The following is a 14012-nucleotide window of genomic DNA, read 5'->3' on the forward strand; positions in this document are numbered from 1 at the left end:
GCATATAAGCCCCACCACAAACTTGCTACCCTTATTCGTTCTACGAAAGATCAGCTCCCTCCTCTCTCTCTCTGCCTGGAGTTTACAAAGTACTCTGTTCCTGTAAGCTGGCGTACTTTGGACAGACAGGCAGATCAGCATCCATCCGTCTAGAGGAACAAAAGTCTTACATCTTCAAACACAACCATGTTTTGGACACCACCCACAGGGTATCATGGAAGAAAACCACCATGCTCCACCACAGCAAATTCAAGAAAGAGAGACTTTTCTTAGAAGCAGCAGCAGCTCTCTAAAACCAACCAAATCTCAATAAATACAGTTGCATTAAGCTTCCGAAGATTTGGGAAACACTCATCACCAGAGTTCCCACCTTACATTCCAGGCTACCTACTACTGCCCTTAGAGGGCGCTCTACCTAGATAGGACTTTAGTGTCACCCACGTGGTTGGGCTTAGTATTGTTTGTTATTTGTGTATATGTTACATTAATTGTTTTTGTAATCCCCGTAGATGTCCTAGTGACTAGGACGAAATATAGGAAGTATTAAATTCTATTTTAATTCTTTTTGAGTGTTGTAAAAAATCCATTAAGCCTCCAACATGAAGACACTTTTGCATGATAATGTACCATCTCATTGTTCGAACATTGTGAGAGAGTTTTTGAGCAAAAACCAAGTTTGTGTGTTGGATCACTCGCTGTATTCACCTGATTTAGCACCCTGTGACTTCTTTCTCTCACCCCGACTTCATATGCCGATGAAATGAAAGCGATACAACACTACTGAAAATGTTCAAGGCGCAGTAACCACGACCCTCAACAGCATCCCAAAGACCGATATAAAAAATTCATTTAACAATTAATTCACCATGCCAAACGCTGTATCGAAGCTGAGGGAGAGTATTTTGATTGAAATACTCTCAATTATAATTGGCCTGTGTTTTATTTTCTATCAAAAGTTCAGTTTCTTTTTTGGACAGAGGGTGTATTTGATGCACAATTTACTAATTTTTGTACCAGGGAAAGAAGTTTTTTCTACTACTTCATAAATAACATATCTAGTAGGGTTCTTCATGTTAAGCCACTTTACAGTTTAAAATTTCACCAATTGCTTTTTCCATAGTAATCCAGTGTCCTTAAGACAGAAGATGAAATTTTACATTCAGTGTTTCCTATAACATTCAATTAGAACGCTGACTGCAATATTTTCTTTTATTTATTAAATACTTGTTGGCAGCCTTAATTCCTCCAGTTTAAAGATTCATAGTTCTACGATTCCTTTTCGGAATCTTTTATTAATGTTTTCCTGACTGTCACATAAAACTTAAAATTTCTAAGAACAAAATTTCTCAGGTCTGCATTCTTAAACTTCCATTAGCTCTCTCTTGTGTTCCTCATTACCCCGATATGGAATGCTCTCTCTGTCAGCTGTCAATCACCCATAAATCTCCTCGGAGAGCAGCGCACTCCATGGTAAATGGCAAGTGAGAAGTTAAATATAATGGCAGACATGTTGTCTCCATCAGCGTAACGAGAATGTCTTTTCAAAAACACAACACCTAATAATTTTAAATTACAAAAGTTGAAAGTAACATAACTATCAGAATCTAGTAAGTACATCAAAATTTCAAATGTTTTACATTTCACTTTGCCAATAATAATATTAATAATGGGCACATCGCAATGCCGATACACGTGTTACGAAACAAAAACTAATAATATATTAAACATAGAGAAATTATTATAAAAAGATTCATAATTGTAGATTATGATTATTTTTACAGTAGAATGACTTTAAACAATGCTTGTGGTAGGAAGGTGACAGAGGCAAAAGAAATAGTTGAGTTGTTGAGTGATCATTTTGCAAAGGTGTATCATCTAGGTGGAGATTTTGCACTTGCTGATGTGACAGAGATGCACATCGAAATTGAGGTAGATGAACAGTAAGTGTTCAGCATATTGAAAAATATCAATGTGAACACAGCAGTGGGATAGGATGGCATGTCAGCCCTGTGTACATGAATGTGCAAGAGAATTGGCATTGCTTCTGATGAAGTTGTGCAATCTAAGTCTTAGCTCTGTCAGGGTTCCAGGGGAGTGGAAAGAGGGTAAGGTAGTTTCATTGCACAAAAGTGGCTCCAAGACATAGGTAGCAAGCTACAGACCAATTAATATAGCAGAAGTGGTTGTTAAGGTATTGGAAAAGTTAGTTAAAGGTAAAATTCAACAGTGTGTGGATAGAGATGTAATACTCTATAGTAGGCAGCATAGCCTTGTGAAGGGTAGGTGCTGTCTTAGTAATTTATTCACATCATATAATAAAGTGACAGCGGAATTAGATAAAGAAAATAGATACTGCTGGACTTTGCAAAGCCATTTGACAGAATAACATATGGAAAACTATTACAAAAGTTGGAGCAAATGGGAATGGATATGAAGTTAGTAGCATGGATAGTGGGGATGGCTGACAGACACCAGAGAGTAGTTTCATTCGTGTTGTACTTTAATGGAATAATTTACAGCATAAAGAAAAATAATTACATAAGTTTAATCAATTTCAATATTTTGTCTCAGTCAAGGAGACATCATCAGGAATACAATGCTAAAAGTGTAACACCACACACAAAAACACACAAGAAACAACAAGTGGAAGAAACGAAGTTAAGAGTAAAGACTATATAAGTAAAGACTAAAGTCCTATGATAGGTGCACTCATAGGTGCTGTTGGCCAGCCTTAGACGTTGAGATTATTCTATTAAAGTGCAACACGAATGTAAACCAGCACCTTAGCCTAAATACTCATTTACCAGAGAGTAGTACATGGTGGAGTGGAATCTAGGAGAATGAGGGTGACTAGTAGTGGTGTACCTCAGAGTTCTGTATTAGGGCCACTACTCTTTAATATGCATATTAATGATATAGGGAAAGATTTAAGGGGAAGATATTCAGTTGTTTTCTGATGATGCAAAACTGGTAAGAACAATAGTTAATAAAGGTAATGTAGATATCCTGTACGATGATTTAAATAAATTGGCATTGTGGGCAAAATATAATGATCGTCAATTTAATGTTGCAAAATGTAAGGTTATGCAATTTAGGTTGAAAAGGCTGCATACCATCAATACATACATATCGATGGTACTGCATTGCAGGAAATTGATAAGGCTAGGGACTTGACAATAATGGGACAGAGAGTTGAAGTTCAGAGGGTATATCACAAAAGTGGTAAAATAGCTCAAAGGATTACTTGGACTTTGAAAAATATGCTAACAAGTAGAGATAGGGGAAGTTATTATCCCTCTTTATAAGGCTAGCTGCATCTTGACTACTGTGCACAGATTTGGTCACCTGGATTTCTTGGGGACCAGGAGGTGGCAGAGAAGAATCAGAGATGAGTGACTAAGCTGGTAGCAGGTCTGCAGAATGCTCCCTATGAGGATAGGTTGAAGGTGTGTGGATTACAAAGTTGGTTTGAGGGCAGTTGGTCCAAGATTTTTTGTCCTTTTATAAGTTTGTCCAATGGAACACTCGTCCAGTCGGACATTTCATCCAATCTCAACTCGCCTGGTTGGACATTTCGTCCAATCTCAATTTGTCCCATCGATGTCAACTGACTAACCTACTACAAGTTGCTGTGTAACAGATAAAATATAAAAGTTGCCGTGAGCAGATGAATGGGGATTAAAGATAAACGTCGTTAAGGGCTGTCTTGTCCTGCTATTGCACCAAACAAGTTGTGGGCTGAGCGTAATGAGTGTGGGCAGAAGGAATGGGGATAACAATGTGAAATATAAAATGAAATATAAAAGTTGAAGATGGATGGGGATTACAAATAAACGTCGTTGTGGGTAGATGAATTGGGATGTCAGTTCCGTCCCACTGATATCCCCATTTATCTGCCCACAGGCTGTTTTCCCTATTCATTTGCTCACAATCATGAAACTTGCCCCACAACAAATTTTGCATTTCATCCCCATCGATTTGCCCACGACAACTACCTACATGCACTCTGATTCTACATGTAAACTGTTCCAATATGACAATAGAAAGAAGTGAATAGAATTAAGTAAAAGCATAGAAGATGAAATTTCTAACTGCAAACAAAAAAGTAGTAAGAATTCTGCAATAGACTACATTCAAGACTGGAATATCATCAGATTGTTAATGAACACAACGCTTCCGGATACTACTGATCACTCTTTGATCCCTCTGACCTGACCTGAAAGCACCTGGGTTTGAATGCCCTCAAACACAGGTGCTTTCAGGGCATTTCGTCCAATTATTTTCAATTGTACAAATAGCAGTGGATGAATAAGATTGAACAAAATGTCCTACTGGACGAGAAAAGTAATGGAAGAGATTTTGATTGGACAAAAATTATTGGATGAGCTGCCCTGAAACCCAAAGTTTGCAGGCAGAAGAGAGCGGACACGATAGAAACTTTTAAGATATTTTATAAAACTGATGTAAAATTTTATTTCAATATATGACAGTCAGAGAACTAGGGAGTCATTTACTAAAGTTGTGTAAGAGTGTAGTTAGTAGGGATGTGTGGACTAGGTTGGTAAATGAGCAGAATGCATTACCAGAATTAGTTGAGAGTTCCCTGAAACTGAATGAGTTTAAGGAGCAATATGATAGGTTTTATGTGTATAATTAGTTAGCTTAGGTCTCCCATGATGAGCCTCTAGACTCCATGGAAATACCATATGAAAATAATAATAAATTTATTATTTATCAAATAATAAGTATGAAACAAGTTTCTGTGGTTTAACGGTTCAGTAGAAAGTTTCTGGGAGACATGTTTTTAGATGAGTTTAATAAAATAAATAAATATAACCCTACAAGTTTCATAAGTCATCAGACTTAAATACATCATCAGAGGTACTAGCAAAAGTTATACACAAAAAAACTAGAAATTATTAATTATGCATAGTATATGTTATCAAAACTTCACAATTATCAAATTTGGTTACATACAAACAAGTAACCAGAATTAAAAAAATGTTAAATTAATTACTGCTGTATATGTGTTGGAAATTATTGCTGTCTGGGGGAACGAGCATAGTGTGGAAGTACTTTTTTAACTGTATTCTTGGTCCAAGAAGTGAATGATTTAAGTAATTTTTCTGTTTTCTTTTTTAGCTGATTGGTTGGGTTATAGTTAACAAGTTGATAGATGCTGTTGTTTGAGACTAATTGATTCATTTTTTTTTCTCTAAATATGTTGTTCAGTTTAAAATAACAGTGACACTGCCTTTATCAGCTCTAGTGATTACAATGTCCTAAAATTTACAGTTTACCCAAGATTCACAAGCAGAACATAGCACTCCGGTTGATAGTTGAAGGTATAATTGAAGGGACAGCTCCAATCATCATTTAGCAAAGAAACTAGCATCAACACTCAAGGAGTTGGTAGGTCATTCTCCTCCTATATTAAAAATGCACAACACTTTGGAAACAAAATTAAAGACATCACACTGTGATGTGATTTATTAGTTTTGACATCTCTGTCCTCTTCACAAATGTCCCAATCAATAATACGATTCTTCTTTTACAGGACAAATTCCCTCCCAATATCAAAGCAGATGTTGCACATGTACTATGTTCTGGCTATTTTGTGTGGCAAAACACTTTGTACCTACAAAAAGAAGGGCACAGCCATTGGCTAGCCATTATCCCTCCTCCCCAATTGCTTTTATATGGAAGCTTTTTTTTCAAACCCAAAGTTTGGCTTAGATATGTTGATGATTTCACAATCTGGTACCATGGCTGCCAGGTATTAGACACTTTCCTCAGCCACCTAAACAAACAACACAAATGCATACAGTTCACAATTGAGATTGAAAGTCAGAACATTTAGATACACCTTTTCTAGATACACTTCCTTCTGGCAGCCTTTCTTCACTATTTACAGGAAGCCCACACATACTGGCCAATATATATACCCATAAACTCCTACCACCACCTAACACAAAAACTAGGTGTCATTAACACCTAGTTTTTGTTTTCGGAGCAAATCTTCAAAACAGGGCTTTGAAGATTTGCTCCAGTGAACAAGCACTTAAAGATGAATTAGAAATTATCAGAAATACCATCCTGAAAAATAGCTACAGCCAAAATACTATCAACAAAATTCTTCACAAGACCTCACTTGAAAACAAAAATAAACTAGATTACAATAAAGCTGTAACCATTCCATACATTAAAGGAATATCAGATAAAATAAAGAGAATACTACAGAAATGCAACCTTTAAACCTCTTGCAAAATTATAGAACTCACTCAACTCATCCATCCAAGGATCCCTTCCTTGCCTGGCCCCCCTCTCGAGTATAATGTATACATTGTACCTGTAATTTGCCCTATATAGGTAAAACAGGATGCACAATTCCTATCAGAAAAAAAGGAACATAAATGGCATATTAAATTCAATAACTATGGTAAATCTTGATCTGATCATTTCTGATCACTGCCTCCTTTATCATAGTGTCAGTTGCTTTCTCTAAAGCCTCAAAAAATTCCTCCACTTCTACCTTATTAGAACCTTCTGTGGGAAGAACCTTCCATAGGCACAAATAAGTCTCATTGTCCAGTTCCCCATTCTCATATTTGCCCACATCATTCTACTTGAGACTGCCTACTATTCAAGAAGATTAGCCTCGTATTTAGTGTTGAATACTATGGCTACTCCTTCTTTTCCTTGCCTGAGTATAACATTTTGTATTTATTGCTCAGAAACATCTCACCAGTTTTTGTCTTTTTTTGTTTCAGTCACCCCTATTATGCGGATCTGGTACTTATCTAATTCCTCAGCTAGCTCCATTTCTTTGCCATTCACGCTTCTTATGTTGATAGTACCGATCTTCAACTCTAGTGATATTGAGTTGGGAGGGTTTGTTCCAGTAGCTGACTTTTCACTGTTTGCCCTGGTTCCCTGGCGAAAACAATGGGGGCCTTGTTTAACCGGACAACACCCCAGCCGGCATGAAATTTTGCCATGTTGTACCATCATTTTGTATTTTGGTTTAAGCCAATAAGAATACAATTTGGTCGGCTAAATCCCAAATTTTCAGCCCATCCTCATTTGTTCAGTATCCAGGTAGATACCCAACAGGGTGCACCACGAGAACCGACCAGGGCTTCTGACCTGAGGATTGGACATTAGGTCAGAAGCCCTGGTTGGTTCTCCGCATTCCTTTAAAGGCTATGTGGAGGTCTCCTCTCAGTTATACAGCTTTGACCCTTAAGAACCCCTGGTATTTTTATTTAATATATAAATATAATAATTTATATTTTTATATAATTACATGTTTTTGTTTCATTTTTGGGTCAAAAACAGAGCATAAAGTTTCCAACTTCTCTGTTACTGATAAACTTTTAAACTTTAATTTTTCTATAAAGTGAGTGAGTTAAGGATTCTCACACTGGGCAATGAAAATGATCTTACCACCAAAAGACTTTCATAAGCATCCATGCCTATAAAAGGATTTGAACCAACAGCCTATTAGTTGAAAAGTAGATATGTTCTCTAGTCAGCCAACTAATCAAATAAATCATTTTTAAATCTCATTAATTCTCTCCTGAATACATTTACGCTTCAGCTTCTTCTATGCTTATTCTCCTCTTGTTTCTTCCCACATTGTCATCTCACATCTTGTTCCTCCTGTTCTTTTTTTTTTTCTCTCTCTCAATACTTTTGCTTGCTGTTTGACTACTTCATTGACATATTTTTCCACCTGAAAATTGAAATTCTAAAATCAACATTATATTTTTCTTAAAATAATCTTACCTCTCAGCTTGATCAACTAAACTGACATTACCTTCCTTGAGATCAAATATCTGAGGCGTATTCCAATTTTTGGTACTAAACAATTAAAAAAAAATGCAACAATTTATATCACAAATTCAAACTGCACATCAGGTTAAAGATATAGTACTATTCAAGTATCCTTAAGGAATGTGTTTTGCAAACACTGTGCAAAAATGTGTTTGCAAAACGCATTTGCAAAGAAAAGTATGCAAGTACTAATTTCACAGATAACGAAATAGTTATATTCCACTATGACTATGCCCTACATATAATTAACTTTCTGATGTGATGAATTTGGTTCAATCGGTTATTGGGTATTTACAGGGAAACCCTGAGCAATTCAGACCATGGAAAATGAGTGTGTGTGTGAATGAAAGTATGCAAGAAGTTTCAGAAATGTCTGTAGGATGTTCTACTGAGCTGTAGATTTCAAAACATCTTTGCAGCTGCTGAAGTGTGCCTTATATACTGAGATGGGCTCTTAAAACTTGATGTCAAATCTTTTTGGGAAAAATAATGATAGATTAAGCTCATTTTAAGCTAAGTAATTTTGTTAATAAGCAGAATTGCAGGTTCTAGGAAATGGAAAATCCCAGATAAACCATCTAGGCTACCAAACCCCAATAGCCAACAGTGTGGTATAATGACAACTGCAAATGTTTGGGCTATACTTTTTTTTTCAAGATGAAAAAGGAAATCCCACTTCCTGATGACAATCACTACATAGCAAATAATATTCCACACATTGCTCAGCAAATAATAATTGTGAAAAGGATTGGATTTTTTTCAAATTGCATCTGTGTTGCCAATTTTTGGTTTGTGGTGAACACGAGCTTATAGTCAGTGTGTTTGAAAATGTATTTGTAGGCTTTGCATGTGTTTCAGATGTATGGCAGTTTGATAATTTTTTGTGTTGGGAAGTTTGTTTTGGTTGTCGGGTGGTTTTGCCTAGTTTTTGCTGTTTTGTTGGCGTAATTTATTAGTTGTGTTGGGCAATTCCAATTTTGAAAAATTTGTGTTAACTTCTTTATTTCTGTGTTCAGATAATTACGATTAGTTGAAAACGTGTAAGCATTAATGAATTGTGTTAAGATGACTGATATTTTTAATTGAATAAGGATGGGAAGAGTTAAAATGGAGGTAGTTTCTGATATGTGTAGGTTTGTGGAATATTTTTGTGACTATTTTGTTGTTTATTCTGACTAATGTCAGGTTTAGGAAATTGAAAATTGTTTAGGGATTTGTCCTGTTCAGTTTCTATGGTGAATTTTAGTCTGTTGTTGCCGTAATCATTAAGGGATGCTTGTAAGGTGGTGATGCATATGGGCTCTCCAATGCATAGAATATCGTCCACATATTGGCCATAAAACGTTATGCCAGGGGAAGGGAGGGAAGGGTTGAGTAGGAGTGATTCTAGGAACAATTCAGCTAAATGTCTGCTGATGTTTTGTCCCACAGGGAGTCCGAAAATTTGGATGTACATGTTGTTGTTAAATTTTTTAAACATACTGACTTTAAGCTTGTGTTCACCACAAACCAAAAATTGGAAACACTTCTAAAACCTAAAAAATCTCACACACATAAAGAAATATTAGAATACCACAATGTTGTTTACAAATTTCCTTGCCAACAAGACTGTGATGTCACCTACACAAGTTCTACTATCAGGTCTTTGTGGGCAAGACTAAAAGAACACTTCCGTGACTGTAACATCCCTATTCCAGAACATTTAAACAAATGCAACAACAAAAAGAAAAACAGGATACAAAGTACAGGAAAAACTGAAATAGCAGTCCATGCCTTTGAACAAAAACATACCCCGCAAATCGACAAGGCCATAATATTAGACATACAAGACAACGAAACAATGCTTAGAACATCGGAAATGATAGCCATAAAATGTGACAAAAACTCAATAAACGTCCACTGACCCTACATAATCTCCGAGAGTTGGAAGCTCCATAACATAAAAATTAGGTCAAAACTCTGACCAATAGGAGACAACACAAGCACACCAAAGAAAGAAACACCTAGCCGCATGACATAGCATCCATTTTGGCTACGAGTTCCAAAGATAACGCGGGTCGAAATGGTTCATACTGTTACTCCCACCCCTGACTTTTTTCCTTAAATTCCTCCTCTTCCACAAAAAAAAATAATTTCTACCTTCAGATCCGTCTCTCTACCCACCCTTAGTAATAAAAATATTATACATATAAAAAAAATGTTTTTTTTTTTAAATAATTCCCCCACATTACTTTACCCCCACTTTCACACAAAAAAAAAAACCTGCCTTTAACAGCAGATGAAGTTACATCGCCGGGATAAGGAGACAGAAAACAACATCCAAAAAAAGTATGTCCAAATTTTCCTCCTTTTTTATTCTTCATATATTAGTTTTATAACACTTCAGTAAGGCCCTAAGTTTATGGGTAAAGAGCCAATGACATTGTAAAAATTGTGGCACTCCTAAACAAAACTAGGCTATATTAGCCATTAAAATAATAATCTTTACTTAATTTTTTTTTTTTTTTTTTTTGTTTAAAACAAATAGCTCAATCAAATGTTTAGACATTAAATAAAAATTTAAGCAATTGATTTTTATCAACTTTGATGATTTTATCCTCTAATATAGCTTAAATGGGGTGCTTAAGGGTCAAAGCTGGATAACTGAGAGGAGACCTCCACATAGCCTTTAAAGGAATGTGGAGAACCGACCAGGGCTTCTGAACTAATGTCCAATCATCACCTTCTCGTGGTGCACCCTGTTGGGTATCTACTTTGATACTGAATGAACGAGGATGGGCTGGCAATTTGGGATTTAGCCGACCAAATTGTATTCTTATTGGTTAAACCAAAATAAAAACTGATGGTACAACATGACAAAATTTCATGCCGGCTGGGACGTCGCCCGGTTAAACAAGGCCCCCATTGTTTTCGCCAGGGAACCAGGGCGAACAGCGAAAAGTCAGCTACTGGAACAAATCTGAAAACAAACCCCAACTCAACATCACCAGAGTTAAAGATCGGTACTATCAACGTAAGAGGCCTGAATGGCAAAGAAATGTACCAGATAAGTACCAGATCGACATAATAGAGGTGACTGAAACAAAAAAGACCAAAACTGGTGAGATCTTTCTGAGCAATAAATACAAAAGGTTATATTCAGGCAATGACAATCAAGGAAAAGAAGGAGTAGCCATAGTATTCAACACAAAATACGAGGCTAATCTTCTTGAATGGCAGTCAGTCTCAAGTAGAGTAATGTGGGCAAATATGAGAATGGGGAACTGGACAATGAGACTTATTTGTGCCTATGGTCCCACAGAAAGTAACTAAGGTAGAAGTGGAGGAATTTTTTGACGCTTTAGAAAAAGCAACTGACACAATGAAAAAGGAAAAGTTGGTCGTTGTTGGGGATCTAAATAGCAGAGTAGGAAATGATTGTGAGACATACAACAATATTTTGGGAAAATAAGGAGAGAAGAGCAAAGCTAATAATAATGGCAAATATCTGTTGGATTTCTGCTCAGGACATGGACTGGTTATTACTAACACCATGTTCCAACATAAAAATGTGCACAAATTTACATGGAAAGAAGAGGCAAGGAATAAGAAAAGTCTCATTGACTATATTATTGTTGATAGTGATGTTTTCTCCCTGGTGCAGGACACCAGAGTGTACAGAGGATTTGAAATTGGAAGTGATCACTATTTAGTCTTGAGCAGGATAAAATTGAATTTCATATTGAAAAGAATAACATGTAAGAAAGTTTTAAAGTGAATAAAAGTTGAGCAGCTCTCAGATGTGAACTGTAGACTGAAATACAGAAAGATTATTGAAAAAAAAATGAAAGAGTTTGAGAACAGGAATCAAACCTTGGAGATTCAGTGGCAAACTCTGAAGAAAACATTGACTGATTCTGCCAGAGAGCCATGTGGTGAGGTTGTCTGCAAGGATAAAAAAATCAGAACTCCCTGGTGGACACAGGAAGTTAAAGAGGCAGTGAAGGAAAAGAAGAAAGCATATCAAAAGTTCCTGGCAAATAATTCAGCTTTTGCTCTTAGAGAATACAGAGACAAATGTAAGAAAGCGAAACACTGTGTAAAACTAGCTAAACAAAAGTTATGGGAGGACTTCGGCAAGAATATAGAAAATAAATATCATGAAGGTGGCAAAATATTCTGGAGGTTGTTGAAGAAGCTTGGTAATGGAGGAAAGAGTGCTGTAAAATGAGTTAGAGATGATAAAGGTGACATGAAAACAGGGGAAAAAGATATCGTTGAAGTATGGAGTAATTACTTTGAAAAACTGCTAAATGAAACAAGCAGTGATGACAGCACAGTGGTAAAAAACACTGACCAGGCATGCAGTCAGGAATACATATCCATACTTGAGGTAGAAAAAGCCATCAAAGGCTTGAAATGTGGAAAGGCAGCAGGAGTAGATGATATTCGACCAGAAATGCTGAAGTATGGTGGTATAAAAGTCTTACAGTGGCTGCACTGCATAGTTCAGAAAGCCTGGGCTAAGGGACGAATTCCCGATGATTGGAGTAGAGCTCTCATAGTGCCCATATATAAAAAGGGAAATAAAGCTGAATGTGAGAATTACAGAGGTATTTCCCTACTGAGTGTTCCTGGCAAGATCTATGCAAGTATACTTGAGAAACAGTGTTCAAACAGTTGAGAAGAATTGTGGAAGAAAAGCTGGGTGAAGAAAAGCTGGGTGAAGAAAAGCTGGATTCAGGTCAAATACAGGCTGTCAGGATCAGATCTTCACTTTACGACAAATAGTAGAGAAATCATGGGAATATAACAACGATCTGTATTTGAGTTTTTTCGATTTGGAAAAGGCATATGACAAGGTGCCAAGAGAGAAGCTATTCAATATGCTGCAGTTATATGGTGTCAATGGGGCATTATATCAAGCAATACTAAGTCTTTATTTGAGTTGTAAATCAGCAGTTAGAATTGAAGGAAGTACAGGTTGATGGTTTAATGTTAAATCTGGTGTGAGACAAGGATGTGCATTATCCCCTCTGTTATTCATTATCTATATGGATAACATTATGAAGGAAAGTGGTATTAAACATGATATCAAAATTGGAGATGTTAATGTCAGCTCTTTGCTCTATGCGGATGATGTTATACTTCTAAATAAATCCGCTACAAGTCTGCAAAAATTCTCTGACTAAATTGAATAACTGTTGTAATAGATATGGTATGAAGGTCAGCAATAAAAAGACAAAGACAATGAAAATAGGCAGAATCATTGAAAATGTCAACTGTGTTGTGAATGGAGAACCTGTGGAACAAGTAAAACATTTCAGCTACTTAGGCACGATTTTTAGTGAAGATGGTAAATTAAATATAGAAATAGACAACAGAATCAGCAAAGCTGGTATGATGGGAAGTCAATTGAATAAATTCACATGGAATAAGAGAGAAATTAGTCCGAACACTAAATTAGCTGTATACAGTGTTCAAACCAGTTTTAACTTATGAATCCGAGAGCTTGGTTAGAAGTAAAACACTTGACCAAAGACTAGAGACTGCAGATATGAGAGTCCTGAGAAAGATTAGAGGCGTGAACAGATGGCATCAATGGCAATATCATATTAAAAATGAGGATATTAGGAAAGAACTTGGCATTGTCAGCATCCAGGAATGCGTTTGCAGAGCTAATCTCAGGTGGTATGGTCACTTAAATAGAATGGGAGAAGAAAGATTAGCAAAACGAGTGTTCTTTGCCAGGTTGGCAGGAAAACAACCCAGAGGAAGACCAAGATATAGGTGGATTGATACGGTACAAAGTGCCTTAGACGATAGAAATATAAAATCTGATAATGTTGGAGTCTTGACAAGTAACAGACTGATTTGGAGGAAAATTGTAGATAGGAAGTTAGTAATGATGTAATTTTTTCATGTAGTACTATCATATCCTGTACACTCCTTGAGGGTACATGGCAGGAATTTGATGATGATGATGATGATATAGCTTAAATTTTTTTTTTTCAAATTTATGCTAACTGATGGATGAATTATAATTATTACTATTGTTTATTGTATTCACTTAACGTGATTTTGCTTAGCACACATTAATTGATGGATTAATTAATTGCGTTAAGCAAGGTTTTCTGTATTTATGTGAAAACTAGTGTATTTCATATAAAAGTGAGTAATCAGCCATTGCAAAGAGC

At 36.2% G+C, this 14012-nt stretch overlaps 1 protein-coding gene across 1 annotated transcript in view; it reads right to left on the minus strand.

Annotated features, from left to right (window-relative positions):
* Oseg5 (intraflagellar transport protein Oseg5) overlaps positions 1 to 14012 on the minus strand; it is a 158406-nt gene that overhangs the window by 74531 nt on the left and 69863 nt on the right. The window contains exon 9 of the mRNA XM_090410923.1: positions 7789 to 7863. Coding sequence (XP_090267049.1) covers positions 7789 to 7863 — 75 coding nt within the window. The remainder of the gene's footprint in view (positions 1 to 7788; positions 7864 to 14012) is intronic.

The sequence above is a fragment of the Typopeltis vanoorti genome, chromosome 21 (assembly GCF_054136105.1).
Source record: "Typopeltis vanoorti isolate ZY-2024b chromosome 21, IOZ_Tvanoo_1.0, whole genome shotgun sequence".
Taxonomy (NCBI): Eukaryota; Metazoa; Arthropoda; class Arachnida; order Uropygi; family Thelyphonidae; genus Typopeltis; species Typopeltis vanoorti.